The sequence below is a fragment of the Ahaetulla prasina genome, chromosome 1 (assembly GCF_028640845.1).
Source record: "Ahaetulla prasina isolate Xishuangbanna chromosome 1, ASM2864084v1, whole genome shotgun sequence".
Classification (NCBI taxonomy): Eukaryota; Metazoa; Chordata; class Lepidosauria; order Squamata; family Colubridae; genus Ahaetulla; species Ahaetulla prasina.
In genome coordinates this window covers 237,004,013-237,028,831 of record NC_080539.1, presented here as the reverse complement: position 1 = coordinate 237,028,831, position 24,819 = coordinate 237,004,013, and the positions used below count along the sequence as shown (strand labels likewise).

The 24,819-nt window shown below is 43.0% G+C and overlaps 1 protein-coding gene across 1 annotated transcript in view; it reads right to left on the bottom strand.

Annotated features, from left to right (window-relative positions):
- Nucleotides 1-13,909, bottom strand: part of NXPH2 (neurexophilin 2) — a 42,000-nt gene extending 28,091 nt beyond the window's left edge. The window contains exon 1 of the mRNA XM_058165249.1: nucleotides 13,481-13,909. Within this exon, the coding sequence (XP_058021232.1) occupies nucleotides 13,481-13,546 (66 nt within the window). The 5' untranslated portion in view covers nucleotides 13,547-13,909. The remainder of the gene's footprint in view (nucleotides 1-13,480) is intronic.
- Between the last annotated feature and the right edge of the window lie 10,910 nt (nucleotides 13,910-24,819).

Here is a 24,819-nt window from a genome sequence, read left to right as displayed (position 1 = left end):
TTCCTAAGCAGCTCTAGCAACTCCAGAGGCTCTCTTCCTCTTATCCCATACTATATTCTCACAGAACATTACGGTAGGTTTTAGTGGTAGAAGAAGGTGAAATCAACTACCTTGCTTGCAACTGTGGGAGAGACTTTTAAAATACACTACATTCACAAACCTCACCTTATAATCACATCTGAAAATTGCACATTAGCTATTCTAAAGCTATTAGAGAACTTTGGAATGAGAGTTTGAGAAGTTTTTATTGAGTAAGTTTACCTTTAATTCTGAACAAAAGAAAAAGTAATCACAAGCTTATGAATTTAAAGAATAAACAGCAAAAAGCTAAATAAGATGAAAGTTATAAAAGAATTAAGGGTCCAGATAAATTTCAAATATTGACTTCTATAATAAGCTTTTGGAATCAACTATAAAAAAATAAAGTTTTTCATAGGAGATAGATTTATTTTGGTTATCCTGATAATAGCAAGTTATAAGCAAAGAAATGATTTTAGAAATTGGACTGTAGAGGGGAACAAAAAAAATTTAAGGAAAAAAGCATACAAAACCCACTGGGATTTATATAATGATACAAATGTAACATTAGAAATATTAAATGGAATTGTTGAAGAATGGAGCCAGAAGTTAGTATTTACACTGCCAGTATTGATGTTTGCTTCTAGGGGTAGATTATGTCTAATATATGTTAATGAAGGAACGGCAAACATGAAACAAATTTTATCTGATAAGATAGAGAAAATACAGAATGTGAAATAACAAATGATAGGCCAAGGGACTTGATTTGGAAAAGGATGCTTTGCTGTACTTGTAGTAGAAACTTGCTGGTTTTAAAATTAAAAGGGAAATAAAAACGACACACCCAAGAAAATGACCTAAAAATTATAATAAGATGGTGTATTATATTATATATTATGCACAGGGAAACAATGTACTCAATAGCTCTGTGGGACAATTAAATCTTAACAGATTTTCCAAAGGCCAGCAGAACATGTACATTTATAAAAGAATTTGACTACATTTTACTAATAGCTGCCATGACTTTAGATTTGTCTTTAGCCTAAGGAATCTTTGATTCTGCATTGACAATCTAGTGTGATGTTAAAATTCTTTTTCAAATCTACATATACTCAGTTTGTGCTATTTGGTTATCACATTTAGTTAAAAATGGAGGATATCCATGTAGATTAAACAGTATATAAATTTAGTATTTTGTAGATTGAACAGCTCCACTTAGATAAATTCTCTCCTTTATACTGTACTATTGGAATGTATGAGAGACATCAGCAGATACTGTAAAATACCAGTTATGAAACTAACAAAATGAGTTATGTGTAATTTGCAGCATCTTTGCTCTTTGGGCTAATAGTATTTGCAGATGTGTCTGATGACTCTACCTCCATATTAACAGTCCCCTTCTTTTCTCAATTCACATATTAATGGATTGTTTCTACAAAAAGACATGAAGTAATTAACTACACCAGCTCCTTTCCTCCTTTCCCATTCTCTCTAGGCCTTCTTACATTTATCAATTTTCTACTGATGATTTTATAAACCAAACCTCTGGAGAACCAAACTGATTAGTCAATCAGTAGTACAACACTCTGCAGAATTTGAGCCAGCCGTTAATGAAAGTAGGAACGGATGATTATCATTTCTTTTACAAATCATTTTTCCCTGAGGAAATAAAGATTTTTTTTATTCCTTATCCACTAATCTGCACACTTTTGCACCTATTTTTAGTATTTTTAATTTCTAGCCTTATATTTCAATTTTATTTACTGCAAACTTGTAGTTCCCAAATATATATATATATAATTTCATTTTGTCACATCAGTATACACAAACATCAACATAAGAAAATCAACACATTATAAAAGAAAAATATATATATAAGCAAAAGCATGCAACAACCATGTTAATTTGTTATAATGAAAGGGAATAATAGGACAGGAACGGTAGGCACATTTGTGCTCTTATGCACGCCCCTTATTGTCCTCTTAGGAATGGGGTGAGGTCAATAGTAAACAGTTTTTGGTTGAAGATTTTGGGATTTTGAGTAGAGACTATAGAGTCTGGTAATGAGTTTCAAGCGTTAACAACTCTATTACAGAAGTCATATTTTCTGCAATCAAGTTTGAAGCGGTTGACATTAAGTTTGAATCTCTTGTTTGCTCTTGTATTATTGCGATTGAAGCTGAAGTAGTCTTTTACAGAAAGGATATTGCAATAGATTAAAATATTGTTTTAGTATGACTAGAATTCTGAGGCAGAATTCACAATTGTTTAGAGATATGCAATGTAACATATAGTGTGGGTTATAATACTCAAATTAAACACTGTTGCCATATTATCATTATTTTTGTAATTGTTGTTATTAGTCTTGTTCTGGATTGCTATGTAATCCAATTAAGCTTCCAATAGGAATAAATAAACCACAGCTTTCTCGTAAAGAGTTGCAATTACATGTACTAGCTCTATGACTGCTTTTGTCTGGTGTGTCTGTATGCATTTAAGAGAGTGTTGACTCCAGGTGGCTGTCTGGGTCTATCCCTTCAGGTTTTCTTTTTTGGCAAGGGTTTTGGAAGTGGTTGCCATTGCCTTATTTTGTAAGTCTGAAAGAGGGCGACTGCCACAAGGTCATCCAGCTAAGCCTCCCAGGTTCTAGCGTAGTGCCTTAACTACTATACCAAACATTTAGTATTTAAATAATAGTCCATTCATGGGTCATTGAATAAGTATGTTCTAATTGCAGTATAGAGTATTTCATAAATTTGAAAAGAAAGAAATTTAAAAATAAAGAAAAAAGTAGCTAAATTTCATTCTCATTTTGATCCCTACTTCTTTATTATACAATATACAAACATTAAAAAAAATAAAACTTTTATACTGTTTAAAATTAAAAGAAAAAGGTTTGGGGGCAGAAATTGCCAAATTGTGTATCAAATATTTTGAGTAAGTTGGTTTATGGTTGCAGAAGAGGATTCTCTTTGAAGTTTACAGCTGGCAACTTTGGAATGTTAAAATACTTAATTGCATTCTGTTTTATAGGGAGGCAACATTCCCTCAAGTGTGACTCCTCTGCTTGAATAGGCACAAGAATGTCAAAACTGGAAAAAGTACTTCCATCTGCTGCAACAAAGGTTGTCCTAAATAACAAGAATTTAGAGGGAATGGCTAAGAGAAAAGTACAATACCCAATACCCATTATTTATGAGCAGAGTTAATGCAATTGCCATTTATTGTTGCATGGGTAACAATATCTATGATACACCATTGTATCATTCATTCGTTCATTCATTTCTACAACCTTTTAATCCCAAATGTATGACTCTGGGTGACTAATAATAAATAAAGACAAGATAAAAACTTTACAACAAAATAACAACGTATATAGCAGCAAGATAATTAAAAAAAAAACCTATCAGCAGTTAATATTATCAGGTTATGAGCTCAATCACACATCCTGGGCTCAGGTGCAGTAATACAACCAGGTCTTAAGACTTTATGGAAAGGTTGGGGTAAGTTTGATTTCTGCAGGAAGGAAGCTTTTCAGAGCAAGGGTCACCAACCTTTTGGACCTTAGGGACCACTAAACTCATAATTTTAAATCCCTTGGACCACTAATATGATCTGCTTAATGACCGGCTGGTTGGGCATGTCCAACTTTATGTCACTCACGTCGAGGGGCACCTCGCTGGCCTCTACTTTCCCTCCCCTCCCAGCCACTCCTCACCTGCCTGCCCGGGCCCCAACAGGAAGCAATTGCTGGAGCTAAGCAGCCACCACAAGAAAGAGTTGGCAAAAGAGCTGGCTCAATTCAAATTGGATCTGACTGAGAAGAAGGCTCAGCAGAAGCACCTCACTGAGGAATACAAGCATAGGCTTTGCAAGCAGAGGAAAGACCTGCGGGAGTGCAAGGCCAGGTACCGGCGCCTAGAGGCTCAGTGGGCTGAGATGATTAGTCAGTTCCAGTCCCACTGGAACAAGGCCCTCTGGCTCTTCGCCACCAGTGGCACTTTCCTCCAGCTTTCGCCCAAAGACCTGCACCAGGAGGCTGAAACAAACTCCAAGTCGGAATTTCTGCCCCCCTCCGACCTGCACCCCAAAGGGGAGAGACTCTGCAGTAACACAAGCATTCATTGCATGTATCCGGCCCAGGGGCTGTAGGTTGAGGACCCCTGATTTAGTTCAATATAAAAAATGCAAATAATTTTTCTGCGGACCACCAAAATTTTCTCACGGACCACCACTGGTCCACAGACCACCAGTTGGTGACCACTGTTATAGAGGGCAAGTGTCATGACAGAAAATGTGCTCTTCCTTCCAATCCCCAACAGATAGGACCCAGAACATGTGTCTCCTCTGAAAATAGGATGACTAGATATAGGTGGAAAGGAATGATCCCATAAGTAACCCGGCCCCATGCCAAGTTTTGCAAGATAAATATTTTGTGTTTAACTCAGTGATTCCCAAACTGTGAGCCGCGGCTCCCCAGGGAGCCGCGGAATATCTGCGCCCGCTGGGTCTGGCGCTGATGCGCCATTTCTGGGGCGTCTGGGGCGCATGCGCAGTTGCAGGTCGGATTTCCGGGGAGCCGCGGGCGCGTCTGGTGCGCATGCGCAGTTGCAGGTCGGATTTCCGGGGGAGCCGCGGGCGAAAAAGATTGGGAACCTCTGGTTTAACTCCTACACACTCTGGAATAATGTGGGGTTTTTTAAAAGTAATTTTTTTAAAGAAAGACTGTAGGAGAATTCTCTCAGCAGTAACTTTTTGTGTAAGAAGGAAAAGGACAGATGCACTGATGGAATACCATGATGGAATGTGCAGCTGAAAGAGGAATTAAGAAGAAACATCCTAACAGTGAAGGCAATTACCCAATGGAACAGCTTGCCTTCAGAAGTTGTGGGTACTTCATCACTGGAGGGTTTTAAGAAGATACTGGACAGCCCCTTCTCTGAAATGGTATAGGACCATGATGGCGAACCCGTGCCTGAAGTGGCACATGGAGCCATGTTGCCTGGCACGCACAGCATTGCCTGTTTCTCTTCCGGGTTTCTGACATGCATGCACATGTGATAATCAGTTGGCCTTTGTGCATGCAGTGGTGCCGGAAACCGGAAGAGGTGATCTGTGAGCTGGGAATGGGGCTTCCTTGAACTTCAGAATTGGGAGTGTCCAGAAAGGAAGACCAATAGGAATTCTCCCTTCTGCAGCGTCATCGGTCTCTGGGCAGAGTCTCCCTTGACTTCACCCACTGGAGGAGAGAGTTCCACGCAGAGAAGAAGCCCAAGTTGATTATTCAGGCCAAGATCCCCCCTCCCACTTTCTCCGCTTCTCTCTCTCCGCAGAACTGTCTCTCCTTCTCCAGGTGAAGTCCCAAAGTACTCTACCTGGATGATGCTCAAGCAGCGAGAATTCTCATTGGTGCTGCCCCTTGTTCTGGCCCCTCCCAGCTGAATGGCGTGTGCGCATGCACGGCAGTAACTGGAAGACTTGCTTAGAAGTACCTTATCTGGCATGCACATGCCCTCTGGGCAGCTCCTCTTCCTGGTCACGGCCCTGTGCCCATGCTCCCTTTTTGGCATTCAGTGCCAAAAAGGTTCACCATCACTGGTACAGGATCTCCTGCTTGAGCAGAGGGTTGGACTAGAAGACCTCCAAGGCCCCTTCCAGCTCTATTCTGATTCTGATTTTGAGAAGGGGGAGATGTTAGCAGTAGCACTGCAGTTTCTCAGAGAAGAGGCAGCACATTCCGAACATGACAAGAGAATGCCAAGTCCTGAAGTGGATGGAAGAGGGAGGAAAAGATTCATGATAGCCACACTCTGGGGAATCTCCCTATTAAGTTTAAAAGTTATAGCTTTAGTCTCGCAAGATTCTATTAGATGTAAGCAAATAAAGAATTAGACTCAATTGGATCTTACTATGTTGTCTTTAGTCTAAGGCCTCACTGTCAGGCTATGGAGCCTGGTAGTTAACAAAAAACAAGTTTTAGAACCTTGATCAATAGGCAACACTCTAGCAATAGAAAATTGGCTTCATTCAAGTGATTTCAAGAGTGGGATTTGGAGCACCTCTGCGGTTGTAAGTGTAAGTGGGCTGCCAAGCACCTCAATTTTGATCACATGACCATATGAAGGCACTGCAATGTAAGCACAGTTGGCAAGTCCATTTTTACAGCATCATTGTAACTCTTAACGGTTGCTCATATGTGGAGGAGTACCAGTAAACAATGATACCACATATTTTACTGCAGAGTGCTGAACCTTTTGCTAAGCATTCAATTTTTATGCATTCCCACTTTCCATCATAGCCTGCTTATCATATTCAGCAACTAACTTTCAACTACATGAAAAATATTACATACTCCAAGCTTATTTATTTTATCGCATGTTTTATCATAAACTTCTCTAAACGAACAAACATACAGAAAAGTTTCCCACTTATTCATTCAATGATCTGCTGACCAGCAAAAACTCAGCTCCACATATCTCTTGCTTGACATAAAGTCATACTACATTTACCAAATACTGTTCAGTATAATTTCTTGTACAATTTTGGTCAGCATTATGCCAAACACCTCTTAAACACATTTAACAAACTACTCCTGCATTTTTATTACTTTTCACCTTGTCAGTAATGGCATTTTTCCAATTGTCATGAAGAAATGTGCTCTATATAGAGATATTTATTTATTGACGTAATTCATATGGTTGCCTATCTCACAATAATGAGTCTGAGTGGATACAAAAAACCCCAAAAGTTATAAACAAACATGTGACATTATTTTCCATAAATTTACATCTATTTTAAAACATTTCTCTAGTTACACTGTCTCCATCTACACAATTACCATTTTTCAGTATTTCCTAGTATTACCTTATTTTTTTATTAATTTTAGCACTAACCTTTGTAGCATTTATTTCAGTTCTATTTTTGACACATTGTTAAAATTCCCGTACAAATCTCTAAAATTGTCCTTTCATCACTTTCTCACTTCATTTTCATCCCAGATCTTTTCATCTTTCTTATTTTTAATTCCATTCAATCTTCTGGGGTCTCTTTAGTATTTGTTTTTCTTTCCTCCCTCTCTTAACTTCTGATCACCCCTGTATCCTGCTCTAAATACTGTAACTCAGTTTTTCACCATAAATAACTTAATCATGCTTTTACATCCATTTATTTAATATTTGTATTAAAGAAAACTTATGTTTGAACCTTTTTCCTAAAATAATCAACAATCATTGTTTTCTTTCATTCTTGTGTCATCAAATAATCCAGTGACTTTTTCTGTATTCTCTGAATGTATCCCTACCCTTGTTAGTTCATAAAGTTTTCCCCTTAGATTGCATTCATGCAAACTCATGCAATATCCCTATCTCCTAAAAAAAAAACAACACCCACCACTTGTCCATAATTCTTTATCATCACTTACTGGAGCTCAACATGCAATTATCACCACAGTACAAATGTCTAGTTTCACACAGTACTGCAAAAGTCGGACATGCATTTTAGGCTTCTACTCATAATCAAACTTCGTTCCCTACGTACAATATATAGGTAGCCCTCATTTACTTATTGACCCTTCAAACTTACAACAGCACTGAAGAAAATGATTTATGACCATTTTTCACACTTATGACTGCTGCAGCATCCCCATGGCCATGTGATTTGCATTTGGATGCTTGACAACTGACTCACATTTATGACAGCGGCAGTGTCCCAGGGTCATGTGATCCCCCTTTGCTTGCAACCTGACAAGCAAAGTCAATGGAAACCCAGATTCACTTAAGAACCATGTTACTAATCTAACAATTGCAGTGATTCACTTAACAAATGTGGCAAGAAAAGTCGTAAAATGGGGCAAAATTCACTGAACAAATTTCTCATTTAGCAACATAAATTTTGGGCTTAATTGCACTTGTAAATTGAGGAGTACTTGTATTCATCAATTGCAATGAAGACAAGGCCACTTCATATAGCTCTGTCAGATCCTTTCCTTTTTTTCTTAGTTTCATCGAAAACAAACCAAAAAAACCTCACAAATCTGATTTTCTTTCTTTCATTTCTTTTCCATATAGTCTTCCTGTCTTTCAAGCTGAAATCACTGATGTGCCATAGGGAGGCAATATGAGCGGTGGTTAAGGAGTTGGAACTAAGATTTACATTCTATGAATAATTAGCGTTTAGCTTATTTTATGTGGTTTTACACTTTCTCACATATAGGACTTCCATATCTTTAACCACTCTGCAGTTTTTCACTTTTTCAGAAGACTATCTAAAGCAGTTTACATGAGATGTCAGTTATGTTGCAGGAAAAGTGTCCTTTTCTTCTAATTTCCTCGATCCCAATTTCCCATATATTTCTGGAGTTGTAGGCTGTCTGACATCTCCAAGACATGACTTGTTGCTCCCAGTCATGACAAGAAGAAAAAGGGTTTCAAGTCCTAACTAACCCATAATTTACAGATTTTACTATGTGAAGCTTCCAGCTATAGATCAGTAGTTGCTGCTGGTGCTCGCAAATATCAGTTTGATAATTTCTCTTCTGAAAGCCTTGATTTGGTGGGTAAAGGGAGGATTCATCAGAGTCTTCTTCTACCTTAAAGAATTTCTCCAGAGAGCTAATGACACTGTAAATCATATTTTTGTGCAAGTTCTGACTTTATTCTGACTTTAGTTTGTAGGGAACTTTGCCACCATCATCTCTGTCAAGGATTCTCTGTTTGGTACTATTTTTTCCCCCTTTTAGTAGTCAGGTTTTCTTTTTAATACTGTCAAAAGTAATAAAAGATACACTTTCCATCTCTCTTTTTTAGAGTGTTGGCTTTTTTATTGTAAATGATGTATGGTTAACAAACATCTACATATTTGTCATACTGGCATTAAATCAGTAAGGAGGAGAATTTAGGCCTACAAATGAAGATGTTAAGACAGCAGTGTTCATGTACCATTGGCACAATGAGATTTGACTAAACCTGGGACCAAAAGAATGGGTGGTTGAGCTTCTTTCTATGATTTCTAAGGAAAAATGTTAGAAATCCTCTTTTTTTTTTGTAATCTGTTTGTCACTGTTGAATATTTTAGCTCTTTCATATAAGACAAATATCAGATTCCATTAGCATTGTTGAAACATTAATAGTGCCATTCCTATCTAGTGATAACTGAGGAAGATAATTGCAGATTATTACAACATAGAAGAGCTGTGTGTAGTCATGGAACAAGACGAGATGGCAACAGACTAAGAAAAATGACTAGGAAACAGAAAACTGCATTTTGGATTGTCATATATATTAATTGTCAAATTCTATTTTAAATACACTTCCTTCTAATTCTTCAAAATATCTTCAGAATATTAACACCTGAGAAGTGCTTAACAAAACAATTAAATATTTTGTCCATATTTAAGTAACACGTTCTTCATATTCTATTTTAAAATGTTCTTGATTAATACTGGGCTAATCTTTTGTACGTGAAACTTCTAATTTACCTTTTATAAAATGGTATTTCTTGTCTGAATGTATGCATATATTTGGATATGGATAAGAAATATCTGAATAATAAAGCACCTAAACTATATTTACAACAAGAAAAGTAATGTTTTTTTAAATCAATCACATTTCTTTCTGCTTTTAAATCAAAACTGAAACACAGATAGTTTTTAATTACAAAATATCAAATAAAATATAAATGAGAGCAGTAAGTAGCATATTTACTATGTTAATGTTTACAAAGCCTCCTTTCCTTCCCATTATAGAAAAGACTTAAAACAAGGAAAAGTAATACTTATTTCCAAATTATGTTTATATCTTATAGAGATATCAGCAGTTCCATTCCATGAACTGAATATTTAAGAACATATAAATTTCTTTTTCACAGCTTTATGAAATACAAGATTTTAAAATGTTAGTAGATCTACTTTATAGTATAATGAACTGCATTCATTGTAACCAAGTTGATATTCATTTTTATAACAAAATATATTTCAAACAGAAAAATCAAGAAATACCATATAATATTGTTCTTGCCATTTTTTAAAAACAGAAACCTTTATTTAAAGTTCATTTTGTAATATTAATTTTCCTGAAATATCCACTTGTATATTTTTTTATTTGTAAATACAAAAAGTAGGAAAATGGGATACTAGGAAAATAATGTGTTTTTAAGAAAATGATAAACATGCTTGATTCAATTTCAACAGAACTGCGGAATGGATCATAAAAATCTCCTTTATAAGACATTTTCCTGTAGATACTGACTTCAATTCTCTTGCTTCTGTGTTCTAGTTATAAACATGGCACATTTGTTACAAAAGAAAACGTAATGACTATTAATATTAGATTTAAAAAATAGTCACTGATATTAATTCTGGACAAACCTCTTTCTGTCACTATTTAGGTGATAGCTAGGTGTTTACTGACTGGACATGGTAGTGTTTTCGCATATATTGATTACCATGTTAGCAAATGGTGATTTATATGAAAAAATTACCTTTTGGTGGCTATTCACAGCATAGAGGAAAAATGCAAGATGTACAATTTTATTTTTCCATGCAATTTGTAGCATATGGTTTACTATTTACTTTAAGTACACCCTCTGTATTTTAGACACATCAACAACAGAATTAATTACTATCAGGGCTAATGTTCAGTAAGGGATCATAAGACTGTGGTAAAAATCATAATCATAAGATTGTGGTAAAAAAATCAGGGTATGTTAAATCAGCAATCAGGACTGCAAACTTAAATAGAATGCACAAAATGAAATGGGACTTTGATTTGTTCTACTGACTATAAAGTACTGTATTCAACTATTCTATTTTTAATTCTGCACTTGATGAAGATTACTGATATTTATAAAGTAAATTTCAGTTTACTATTTAAAAAGCATTTATTTCATTAGGGTAATGCTGGTTAGCATGTGCAGGCTATTTTCTATGTTTATATTTGCCAGTTTTCACAATATGTTTGAATACTGACAATATTTGGAAGAAGATTAATCATTGAAAAATCTGGAAAAAAAACCTAGTGCATTGTTTTAATAGAGTTGCCAAAATCTATGCAAAGCTATTTATCTGACAATACAATATTTTCACTATATTCAAAGTTATCTAATATATTTACTACAACTAACTCATGGTAGAGTTGGACAGAGCAACATAATCCTACATTCATGTACTTGGGACTAGATGTACAGAGTTTATTAGAACTTAATTCCTAATGCATATACGGGATTGAATGACAACTGATTAAAGTAAAGTCACAAGAAAAGGATGCTCCTCAGTGAGATTCAAATTACCTAAACATAAAAATGAACTAGTTCTAATGAACATAGTACCATCTGAAGACAGTTTTCTCTATTTTAAATGTCTTGATTCTTCAATGTACCACTCATATACAAGGCAAAGGATGTAAAGCAGTAAAATATTACTGCTTCAATCATATGTGAAATAAAACCAATGCCCGCTGGAAATTTTAATCAGTCCCTAATGTATCCACTGGATTTTTTGCAGGGAAATTTCATTTTCCTGCTTCATTCACTATTTCCCATTCATATCCTTAACTACTATGTGATGTTTAGCTGGAAACTATTCTAAGCATTTACCCAGGTTTTATTGGGTGTTTTTTTTTAAAAAGGAAAGCACTGTTAAAGAAAGTATGTGCCTTATCGCAAGGCTGCAGCTTTGCATTTCATTGCTCTGATAAAACACCAAAGTGAAAGAAAAAGACCCACAATCTTACAAGACCAGCACAGTCTTAGAAAAGGATTAGAATTTGAAATAAGCTTTTCAAAAACTAATCAATCAACTCCTACTGTAATATTAGAATCAGCTCTTAAGAAGGCTATTTAATCCCTTCAAGGTTTATTACATATTCCATTATTGACTACAGTAACACAAACTCCCATACACACACCATTTTAGGTTGCATACATCTGGAATGAAAATAAAACTTTGCATCCTGCTGTGTGCAAGCAGTTAACATTTTCCTGAAAAGGGACATTGATTTTTTTTTTAAAGCAAAAGATTTAATTGCAATACAACTTTTTAATGCTTTTCTTTAGGAAAAAGGGGATATTTCAGTGCCATTTTCTTCTTTTGACACAGTATGCCATATATTTAAAATCCGAAGTTTTTTTTTAATTCGTTCTCTAAAATACAATGCTACAACCACCTTCAGGACTCTATACCTTGGTTATAAAGTTTTTTTCTTTATTTTAGACTACAATCTGGTTTACTTGTCCCAATCCTTTAGCCTGACTGGTCTGTATAAAAATGGTTTACTTCCACCCAAACGTGCTTCCTAAAAGCACTAAAGCCAATTAAACTCAGTCACATCATTGTAAATAGACGTTGCACCCACTGGCATGAGTAACAATTACAGAAGGATGTTTTAATATCTGAACAATTAACTAAAATCGAACCAGTTCTAGTTTACAGGGAGCCTTATATCAAAGGAAACAATACAGTATCTATACCACTCATTTCTAGGCTGAACTTTAAAAAGTCCAGTTGTCTTTAGCCCTTAAGATTCTTCTATAATAAAGTGCTTGTATATATGAACACTTTTCAAAACTTCCCTTCATAATCACCCAATGCCTAGATTTTCTCTACTACATCTCACCCCAGAGCCCTCCTGCGCAGAAAAGAGATTTTGTCACCACAGATCATAATCAAGAAATAAACGAACTCTTATCAATCTGAGCATTGGGCAAAGAAAATCTCAAATTCCTGCCCGGGAAACCATTACTTATCGAGATAATTGAAAAATAAAAAAAAAAGTTGGTAATCGCCTATCCAAGTTTCTAAATCCTGCCGCCCCAGTGACAGCAATTCAGTCGTGAATGCTCCTCCATTCTAAACCTTTAGACCCCAAACTCGGACTATATTCAGAGGTCAGACAACGCAGGTGCTTCTCCGGGGTTCCCAGTGAAAAACGCAGAAGGGACCCCCCGTTTTGCCTCCTTCAAAAGCCAGCTCTTCCCTCGGAGGAAAGGCGGCCAGGGCTGTCCCCGATTTCGACTCAAGCACAGCTTCAGGAAGCACACCGCCCGGTTCCCGAACCGAAAAGGCCCGCGGTATTCAGAGAAACCCCCCACCCCCTCCAAGTCCGGCTCAGGAACGAGCGGCTCTCCCGTGGCCGTCGAAGAAAGTTTTCAGCTCCCGGATTCGCGCCACCCCGCCGAACCTCCCTCATCGGGCGATCCCGGCTCCCTCGCGGCGAGGGGGAAAAGGCCGGGGATCAGCCGCGAGACCCGTTCTCAAGGCAAAGCTCTCGCCTTAACACTCAACCACACCGGGTTGAGCAAAACGCGGAACGCCTATAATAAACTTGCCTCAAACGGCAAGCTAAAAGAGGAGACCGCAAAATCCGGACGCCACCCGCTTCGCAGCCTGTCGAAACAAGGAGGGGAATGGGGAGGAGGAGGAGGAGGAAGAAGGGGAAGAGGGAGTCGCCCCCGGGCAAAGTGGACTTACGAGCGGGAGGAAGAAACTCTGCGCCAACACAACCAGAGGGAAAGGCTGCGGCAGGTGCACCATCATCCTGGCTCCGGAGTCTTTTAAGAGAGGCGTCCTTTGCCTTGGCTGTGGCTCATCTCCACTTCGGAAGGCAGGGCGGAGGAGCGCAGGGACATTCCACGACGACGCAGCAGCCGCCTCTCTCCCTCCCTCTCTCTCTCTATTTGCGCCCGCTTCGGGAACCTGCCCCGCACGCCCGCAAAGCGAGGGGAAGACTAAATGGGAGCAGCGGACGAGCGAGCGAGAAGCTGGCCGGCCGGGCCACAGAAGAAAAAAACAACAACAAAACACCGCACCCCCAAGCGACCGTCTGTCGAGCTCGCTCCTCCAGCGCAGTCAGTGGCGGCGCTGGGGTGCGACTTTCTTTCGCGCTGGCGTCCCTGGAGAGGAGGGGTGGGTGTTGAGCTGGCTGCCTGGCTGCCTGGGAAATGGGAGGGAGGCAGAGTTAGGAAAGACGCGGCGTGCAGGTTGTCTGGATTATAAACGCGAAAGCTTGGGATGATTCCCCGTGGGGAGGCGGGCAAGGGCGGGAGGGGAAGGGGAGTCGCGCGCAATGCCGCGGTGAGCGCTAGGCGACTCTTTAGTCTCTCTCTCTCTTTTTAATTCCCCTCCCTCCCTCTCTCTTTCTCTCCCTCCCTCTCGGAGGAGGGTACGTGGTGGGAGGCTTGTTTGCCCTTGGCGGGAAAATACGGCGAGGAACCAGAACCGGGTCTGACTGACTGGTCCATCTTCGGCGCATGCTTTGGAAGCGGAGCTTGGACGTGAGGAAGCTTTGCCCCCCGACTGTGGACTGTGCTGCGCAGCCTTGTCCGGGATGGGCTGGAATCAAGACTTGAGAAAAGTAGCTGTGGGCACCTTGGAAATATAATTGAATTCCCTAGCTCAGTTTAAAACAGAATTGCCTATCCTCAGGCGCTTCCTTTTTTCTTCTTCTGCTGCTTCTTCCAGTAGACTGTTAAGATGTACAACATTCAAAGGACAGAAATGTGCGGCAGAGTTTTAAGCCTGGACGCTGAATATGGCCCACAAGATTTGCTTTTGGTAACTCCACATTTTCTTCATTTCAGCATTATTGCTGAGAGCAAGGATTGCTCCTAGAGTGAAACAATTAGGAGTCAGGTGTTTTTGTACACCCCTGTGAGTCATGTGCAAAGAGTCAGGTAGACTGAAGTCTACTACATGGAGTTTCTTGCCTTAAGGAGACAATAAGATCGCCTGTAGGCATGTTACAATGTTTGTTGGTCCAGGGGCCAACTAACATCTTTTTTTCCCAATGGGCCCCCAAGATTGGAATGCAGGAAGCAACTACTGCCATTGTTGATCAGTAGTCAAGGCGTAGCCAGTCATTGTGGGTTTTGTAAAATTAAGCATTTAGGTCCCGTTGGTCCTTTTCCATAAAGTATGACTGTCTCCTTGAACAAGGGCATACTGGCCATGCATAATCTTTTTTCTTTTAGAATGCAGTACACAACCGATGACCCATGTTTGTTTTGGAGATATTTCTTTACCTAAACAGGAAAACGGAATGACCACGAATCTTCCTGTTGGCTTTCCTACTGTGGGACGCTGGCAGTGAACATCAGAAATGTTCCTTCCTGCTTCCTTCTCTCCTTCCCTCCCTGTATCTTTCTTCTTTCCTCCCTCCCTCCCTCCCTCCCTCCCCTCCCCTCCCCTTCATTTCCCAGCATGCAGGTAAATGACTGCTGGAGAGTGGGAAGTATCAAGTAGGCAATGAGGACTAGACTAATGGTGAAATCCAAATTTTTTTTATTACCGCCTCTGTGGGTGGGTGTGGTGTGGCTTGGTGGGCATGGTTTGGTGGGCGTGGCAGGGGAAGGATACTGCAAAATCTCCATTTCCTCCCCACTCCTGGGGGAATAATATTGCAAAATCTCCATTCCCACCCCACTCGGGGGCCAGCCAGAGGTGGTATTTGCCAGTTCTCTGAACTACACAAAATTTCTGCTACTGGTTCTCTGAACTGCTCAAAATTTTCCACTACTGGTTCTCCAGAACCTGTCAGAACCTGCTGGATTTCATCCCTGGACTAGACCAGGAGTCTGCAACCTTAAACACTCAAAGAGCCATTTGGACCTGTTTCCCCCAGAAAACAAAACAAAGCCACAAAACCCGGGTGGGCATGGCCAATTCAGCATCACTTACTCTCACCCAGTCACATGACCCCCCAGCCACACTTACCCAGGTTGTGTGGCTCCCTGTGTTTTCTATGGGAAACAGGTATCTCTCTGTGTGTGTCTATCTCTCTCCCATCTCCCTTCTCTCTCTCTTCCTCTCCCTCTCCTCATCTCTTTCTCTCATCTCTCTCTCTCCCTTCCTCTCTCTCCCTCTCATCTCTCTCTATGTCTCTCTTTCTTTCTTTCTCTCTGTCTCCCTCCCTCTGTTTCTCTCTCATCTCTTTCTCCCTCTCTCTCTCTGTCTCTCTTTTTCTTTCTTTCTCTCTTGCTCTCTTCCTCCCTTCCTCTCTCCCTCTCCCCCATTCCCCACCCCTACTTCCAACTCCCCCAACCAGGGAATAACTGTAAGGAAATTCAGCCATGTTCTGTCTGTCTCTGGAAAGATACAAAAATAAACCTTAGTTGCAAAAGTGACTGTCCGGCTGTTACATTACAGTGCCACGAGGTTGCTGCCTTAGATCACCACATACACTTAAGAGAAGCATCATCCCAAGCAGCTGCACACTTACACAAGCACATATATGCATCCTGCAATTTGGTCCAAAGTGGCTGGCAAAGTACAGGAGGACCCCCCCCCCCACATCACCAAAGGCAGCATCCACTGAATCCTTGCAAAACTGGGCAGAGAGAGGGGAGCAGACACAGCGGAATTGAGCCAAATATGTCTCTCTCTGTCTCTCTCTTGCTGCCCGACAGCAGGAAACGTCCGGCCTTGGTTGGTGCTGGACGTGTGACCTGATCTCCGCCCCGAGAGAGAGAGAGAGTTGTCAGAGGTGAGTGGAGCAGGGAATGGGCTCCAGGAGGAGGAGGGGACCCAGTCTCCCCCATTGTGAAGTGCATTTTCACTGTGCTGCGCAAGGCACTAGAAGAGCAGTGGGCAGGCCATGAAGGGGGTATTGAGTCTTCCCCCTGCCACGCGCCAAAAGGAAAGCCAGCTGGGCTTTTCCTCCTAGAAGCCCCCTTACCCTGCTTCCTGTTCCCTGCTCCTTTCCACCTACCCCCCCACTCAATCCCAATTTGGGACAGAGGAGCATGTGCTGGAAATGCATGTCAGAGCATGCTTTCTGACCCTCCAGCATTCAGCCTGCAACTCTCTGTGTTCCTCTAGGCCTGGCTTGCTGAGGAGTGGGGGAGCAGCCCTGATGCCTCTGCTGTCCCCTCCTCAGCAAGCATAGCCCCAGCCATCGCTGCCTGGCTTCCTCAAAGGCGTGGCACATTTCAAACGTGGCAGCTTGTGTTGGAGGTGCTGAACAGTGGGACAGCAGCAAGAGCTGGGCCAGGCCTCTCCACCATCCCAACTTGTCAATGGGGGGCGCTTTTGCTGGGCATCCCCCCCATACTGGGCTTTTGTGCTTGGTGCTCAGCCGAGGGAAGGGAGTGCTTCCTTATACCGCTATCTTCTTTCTCTTGGCCCCACCAACAAGGGAGGAGGAAGGCCAGGCTTGGGCGATGGCCCCCACCCCACAAGATCCCCCCGCCATTCTCTCCCAGCCCTCTTTGCTGGTGGCAACAGCAAATGTATAATGAAAGTGGAATGCTGTTGTTGCGCAAAGCCAAGTACAGGAGCTCTTTGATCCCGTACTAAAGCTCCACTCATCGCACCGCCATGACAGGGCAACAGCTCTTTCATCCCTCTGCCGTGACAGGGAGCCAAAGCAGAGGGGTGAAAGAGCCACATGTGGCTTCAGAGCCGCAGGTTGCCGACACACGGATTAGACCATCCCTCCATTTACTTTCTTCCTGCAAGCTTCATCAAGACAAAGACTTTGCCAGTAAAAAGGTGGCAAGGAGTGTTGGAAGATCAGCAATTACATCAGTTCCTTCCTGATTTCCTATTGACTTATGGGAAGCTACCACGGAATGTTGAAAATGAGGATCATGTCACTGCTTCCCGAGGCATTGAACAATAGCAGCGGAGTTGGCATTAAAGTAGCAAAAAATATATATAATTCCCCACACATTTCATTTCCTCAAGACTAATGGGACCTGACATTCTATAAGGTACCTTGAGTTACCTTTGTTGGCAAAGCTTTGCTCTGCAAGGCAGCGTTTCTCCCAGCTGAAGGTTGCAAAGCATCAAACAGACATAAGTGTTTTAATAGTATACAGGTAACTGCAAGGAGCGGCCATTGTGCTTTTCCTGTGTCTGTTCTTTTTTTCCTTTCTTAACCTTTGGCCAAGGTCATAGGAAATACTGGCCACAGAATGAAGGAAGAAAAACTCTTTGATTCTTGATGTGGTATCCTCTTGTTCAAATAAGTTAGAAAACATTGCAATTGTTATTTGAAGCACATTCTTCCAGTCACCTGCTGCTCCTCGGCTCTATCTGATACCAGTGTGCACTCCCGAGACACCTCTTGGGAAGTGCTGCTCATGTTGGCATGACATGTGAGAAAGTAATGGATTGTACTAGTAACGCTGTACAAAATGACTATTTTCCTTAAGGAAAGGATTAAAGCTTCATGCATAGCACACCTCTGACAAATCTTTTAAATACATAGGGGCTTATTTCTACGAGAATATGGAAGGAAAATATTTCTATATAATAAATATGTCCCATTTTGCTACTTTTGGTGTGGGAGTGGGTTAGGGTTAACATCCAATCTAATAATGTTTTGTATTATTTTGGTCCTATTATGTTATTTATTATCCCACTATACACAAGATTTCCCTTTTTGGCCACAGGGCTAAGCATATCTAAGGAGTAATATCAAATAAATTAGAATGTGTGTGTTTCAAGACCATTATGTTCCTTTTTTATAGCAGGTTGTTTCCCTGCCTCATACTACCTGTGAGCAATCCAGGGAGGCAGAAAAATATAAAGTGCTAAGATCATACATAAGTAGAAATGGAAAAGATGTTTTAAATGGAACACATTGTCCTTTTATGCTTCTCAGGGTCTCTTTTAAAATTTGAACTCACTGTGACTTAACTCAGCAAGGCCTCTTGGACCATGCTGTGGGATATGTTATAAAACTCTATTGTAAGAAGAAAGTCCTCCTTCTCCATAATCCAAAACACAGTATAGTTTATTTTGTCTACCATATTAACCTTGTTTCTGACAGTTATGATTTTTATGCAAATGGACATATGTATACATGTCTCAGCTCCCAAAGAAAGGAAACCTGATTGCTGTAAGAGCTGATGAAGTAGGACAGACTGGTTGGACAAGTTTACCTTAGCACAGGTTCCATTTTGTTAATTAGATTGTAAAAGAGCATGTCTTTTTTCTTTCTATCTTCTCTTTTCAAAGATGTGTTAGACAGCAATTTGTATAATAACACACCGTCTGTCATTTTGGAGAAGTGAGACAGACTGTATTACCATAGTACTGTCACATAGAGAATCTTTATAACACTTCCAAAGTTGTTAATTCTTATTTATTCAGAGATTCAACTTACATGGAAACAAATGCTAATGAAACAAACAAATACAATGTACAATTGCTATTGTTCATTCTTTCTGAATTAAAAGCTTCACTCATTCATACATTTTACATACATACATACATACATACATACATATCCATACATATACCTATCCAATTCACAATTAGTTGGCCAGACCAGGTGTGCGCGCCAAACAAATTGAGGCAGATTTCTGTCATGCCCATTCTCTTGTTTGGTGAGATAGCTCCAAAATACAACTATTTCCCTCCATTTTTCTGACGTTCAGCATAGCTTGATGGGTTCTGACTTGTTACTTTTCCACTGAAATGCCTCATCTAGTTAACATGTAAACCCTGTCTTGTTCTGAGAACCACTCTGTGTTTTGAGAACAATTTCTTGTGTAGTCTTAGACAAGTCTTCATTCTGGCATTTTTAGTTATTATAAGCTGAAATCTTCTAAAACAAGTTCTTATACCATGATGGACTCATGTTGGATAGGACTCGTGTTCTCCATTTTTTTATACATGTCCTCTGTGGTTTAATGATTAAGATAGTAGACTTGGATTGGGGAGTTCCAAATTTAAGTCCTCCTCAACTCAAATCATTAAATTATGTTGGAGCAGTCACTCCCATCCCATCCTATCTCATAGAGTTGTGGGATAAATTTAACAGGACATTTCCACAAAAGCCACCTCGAGGAAAGGTGAGGTACAGATCTAAAAAAACAGCATTCATCACTTCATAACTTCACATGCACTTAGATGTAGATATGTTTGAAACGGACAGTTAGAAATAAATACAGAAGATGTATCAAAAGTCAGGTCCTGTAGAAACTGTATCAAGTAATTTTTTCTTAAATATTTTCCTCTAAATATTTTCTTAAGAAAACATACTGTGATTGTCCTACAGTGCCTGTTTTTGGTATATCCTATATATAATAAACTACAAATTCATTCTTCTGCGCATGCGTGTAATGGCGGCGGCGTTCTGAGGCTCGTGAAGGCAGCGGCCGGTACTCCCAGCCGTGATGCCGCTGTGCCGCTTGCCGGGCTGCATGGACTTCGGCCCCAGGTCGGTCAACACGCCGGCAGTCGAGAGCGAGGTCTTTGGACCTCGGTGGTCTCTCGGCTGCCGAGAGCGGGGCCGGAGTCCTGGGCAAGCAGCGGACGGTGGCGGCGGCCATTTTGGGGTTGGGGCGGCCGTCCCGGACTGGCTTGGAGATCCCCGGCCGTGAGCAGAATTCTGGCGGCAATGTGGTGGGCCGTCCGGGCCGGAGCCTTGGAGGGCCCGAAGATCGGCCGTTTCTCCCCCCCCAGCTGACTTTTGGGCATGTTTAGCCCCTGCCGCAGTTTCCAGCAGCGGCAAGATCTTGGGCCGCATTTCTACCGACCGGTGAGTCAGCGGATGGCGGCGGCCATCTCGGGGTGGGGTAGCCGCCCGGACAGGCCCTGGTTTGATCCCTGGCCGCGCATAATGTCGGCGGCAGTGTGGTGGGCCGTGCGGGCTTGGGTTCTTGAGGGCCCGAAGATCGGCCATTTCCCCCCCCCCCAGCTGACTCTTGGCTAGGCCTAGCCTGCGCCGTAACATCTATCAACGGCCTAGGCTTTTTTTTCATCACCTGCGGCAGGCTGGATCATGAACTTAACATAGATCCAGCGTGAATAATAGGAACGGCGGCGGCAGTGACAACATTAGCGGCAATGGTATTACGTGTGGCTTTCCATCTGACCACCGAACCGTACGAGCCCCTTCCTCAGGACGGAGTGAGCCCGGGTCTCTGAGGGACATTATGTCATCTTAGCGGTCGGCAACCGAGGAGGATATTATTGTACCAACTATTAGGAGGGAGGCCATTGGATTTGGCCGGACCTCTGGTCCCCTTGGCTGTTTCCTGGATCATCTGGACTTGGGCCAGTTATGTTCCCCGGATTTCAACGGATTGTGGGTTTGGCATTTCAGCCTCCCTTTCTCCGTCTGTGATAAGGACAGGGACGAAGTGGCTAAGTCTGCGGGCCTAGAACTTGCTTAACATCTATGCCGGCTTGGGATGTACACTTTCTGCTGTCTTGAACTTGACATTCTCATGAGATATTCATCCACCGACCTATTACAACTGCGGGGTTCCCCGCCGCAGGAATGGCCTCCAAGTTATCGAGGCCTACCTCATGAAGGGTTTTGGGACCCAGAGAGGTGGCATGCTGCTAAGAAGATTGTATGGGGTTTTTTAATTAAATTTTTAATCAGGGGTTTTTTAAGGGGGGGGAGGGAAAAGAGGGGGGGGGGGGAGAACCCGTCGGGGAGGGATCCAGCCCTGGTGCCAGTTCGCGGCATTACTACATCTGGTCTGAAGGCAGGGGGGGAGGGGTTTGTTCCAGGTCTAGAGGGTGGTTCAATCTGTACCGTAAGTGGGAGAGGCAGATATGGCGGAGGGGGGGGGGGTATCGAGTTTGGGGAGCACGTGCGCGATGTCTGAAAGCGATCACGTGCTCCGGCCCCTTAGTCCCTACCCGTTCCTCGGGCGGCCGTGATCCTCAGAGCCTGGATCTTGGCTGATGTTATGTAATGCCGGTCCGTGGTAAATAAAGCCCCTTGATCTGTGATCTTATTCAGGGGAGTCCGGACCTTATGGGCATTACGGAGACCTGGTTGGGGCCAGAGGGGTGCCCTCGTTGAACTATGCCCCCAGGTTTCCGAGCATTCCATCAGCCGAGGCCCAGGGTAGGGGTGGAGGGTGGCGGTTGTCATTAAGGAAGATCTAGAGCCGAGGAGGCCACTGTTCCTCAGATTGCCGGCTGTGAATCCCTCTATGTGAGGTGGGGCCATAGGAATCAGTTGGGCTTCTTGATCACGTACCTGGCTCCTTGCTGCGTGACCACAGCCCTGCCCGAGCTGTTGGAGTTATTTGCCACTGTGGCAGTTGAGACCCCAGACTTATAGTTATGGGGATTTCAACTTGCCATCAGCTGGCTTATCATCGACTGCAGCTCGGGAGTTCCAGGCTTCCATGACGGCCTTGGACCTGATACGAGTAAATGATGGCCCCTCGCACATGGGGAGGCACGCTGGACCTGATTTATATCTCTGGTCAGTGGTTAAATGATCTGATACTAGACGATTTAGTAACAGAACCAATGTCATGGTCTGATCATTTTCTCCTTCGCCTAGACTTCCGAACCGCCACCCACCATCGCAGGGAGACGGAGCCTCTACGTTGGTTCCGTCCCAGGCGCCTGATGGACCCTGAGAGGTTCCTGACGGAGCTTGGGCCATTCCCTGAGGATCTGGCCCGCGGCACGACTGAGGAACTAGTTGCGGCCTGGGAACAGGCCGCGGCTGGGGCCTTGGACCGTGTCGTGCCTTTGCGGCCTCTGACCCGGCGCAGATCTCGACCGGCCCCTTGGTTCTCCGAGGGGCTGAGAGAGATGAAACGCCGGAGAAGACGCCTAGAGAGCACTTGGAGGTCCAGTCGTTCCGAAGCTGATCGGACACTAGTTAGGTCCTATTCTAGGACCTACCTAGTGGCAATGAGGGAGGCGAGGCGTTCCTACGCCTCCACCCTCATTGCGTCGGCAGATAACCGCCCGGCCGCCCTGTTTCGGGTGACCCGCTCCCTCCTTCATCAGGAGGTGCGGGATGACCCGTTACAGGGACGTGCCGAGGAGTTTAGTGGTTATCTATACGACAAAATCGCTCAGCTCCGGGATGGTCTGGACCGAAATTGGGATGATCCAAGCGAGGGAGAGGAGGCACGTCTTGTTGAGCCTGTTTGGGATGGGTTTGACCCTGTGGCTCCCGAGGACGTGGACAGGTTGTTGGGGAGGCTCCGCGCCACTACATGTTTATTGGATCCGTGTCCTTCCTGGCTGGTGCTGGCTACTCAGGAGGTGACACGAGGCTGGCTCCAGAGGATTATAAATGCTTCTTTGTTGGAAGGGGTTTTCCCTGCCGCCTTGAAAGAGGCGGTGGTGAGACCCCTCCTTAAGAAGCCCTCTTTGGACCCGGCTATTTTGGGAAACTATCGGCCAGTCTCCAACCTTCGCTTTGTTGCGAAGGTTGTAGAAATGCTGTGGCGTCAGCTACCCCAATACCTGGAAGAATCCGTCTATCTAGACCCGTTCCAGTCCGGCTTCCGACCCGGTTACAGCACGGAGACAGCTTTGGTCGCATTGGTGGATGATCTCTGGAGGGCCAGGGACAGGGGTTATTCCTCTGCCCTGGTCCTATTAGACCTCTCAGCGGCTTTTGATACCATCGACCATGGTATCTTGCTGCGCCGGCTGGGGGGATTGGGAGTGGGAGGCACCGTTTATCGGTGGTTCTCCTCCTATCTCTCCGACCGGTCGCAGACGGTGTTGACAGGGGGGCAGAGGTCGACCGCGAGGGCCCTCACTTGTGGGGTGCCGCAGGGGTCGATTCTCTCGCCCCTTCTGTTCAACATCTACATGAAGCCGTTGGGTGAGATCATCAGTGGCTTTGGGGTGAAGTACCATCAATACGCTGATGGCACTCAGCTGTACCTCTCCACCCCAGGTCACCCCAATGAAGTTCTCCAAGTCCTGTCCCGGTGCTTGGAAGCCGTACGGGTCTGGATGGGGAGAAACAGGCTCAAGCTCAATCCCTCCAAGACGGAGTGGCTGTGGATGCCGGCATCTCGATTCAGTCAGCTGCAGCTGCAGCTGACTGTTGGAGGCGAGTTATTGGCCCCAAAGGATAGGGTGCGCAACTTAGGTGTCCTCCTGGATGAGCGGCTGTCGTTTGAAGACCATTTGACGGCCGTCTCCAGGGGGGCCTTCCACCAGGTCCGCCTGGTTCGGCAGTTGCACCCCTTCCTTGATCGGGATGCCTTGTGCACAGTCACTCATGCACTCGTTACCTCTCGCTTGGATTATTGTAATGCTCTCTACATGGGGCTCCCTTAAGGTGCACCCAAGGCTTCAGCTAGTCCAGAATGCAGCTGCGGGTGATAGAGGAGGATCTCGTACCTCCCACGTAACACCCCTCCTGCGCAGACTGCACTGGCTACCTGTCGCTTTTCGGGTGCACTTTAAGGTTTTGGTTATGACCTTTAAAGCGCTCCATGGCTTAGGGCCTGGGTACTTACGGGACCGCCTACTGTTACCATATGCCTCCCACCGACCCGTACGCTCTCACAGAGAGGGACTTCTCAGGGTGCCGTCCGCCAAGCAATGTCGGCTGGCGGCCCCCAGGGGAAGGTCCTTCTCTGTGGGGGCTCCCACACTCTGGAACGAACTTCCCCCGGGTTTACGCCAAATACCTGACCTTCGGACCTTTCGCTGCGAACTGAAGACACATCTTTTTATTCGCGCGGGGCTGGCTTAAATTTTATGGATTGTATAGTTTTATTATTAATTTTAAACGGGGTTTTAATTTTTATATATTTTAAAATTTTAGGCACATTATAATAAGTTTTTTAATTTTGCATTTTATTGATTATTGTCCTGTCTGTTTTTATTTGCCTGTACACTGCCCTGAGTCCTTCGGGAGAAGGGCGGTATAAAAATCGAATAAATGAAATGAAATGAAATGAAATGAAATCAATATTAGTAGCAATATGAGGACAGTTTGAGTTCAATCGCTTTTTATATAGCTTCTAAAAAATGCTAATCAATACCAAAAATACCAAATTTGTTTAAGTATTGTATTAAGAAAGTGGGCAGTATACATGGGGTTTTGAGTTCTGCTACTCTTATGT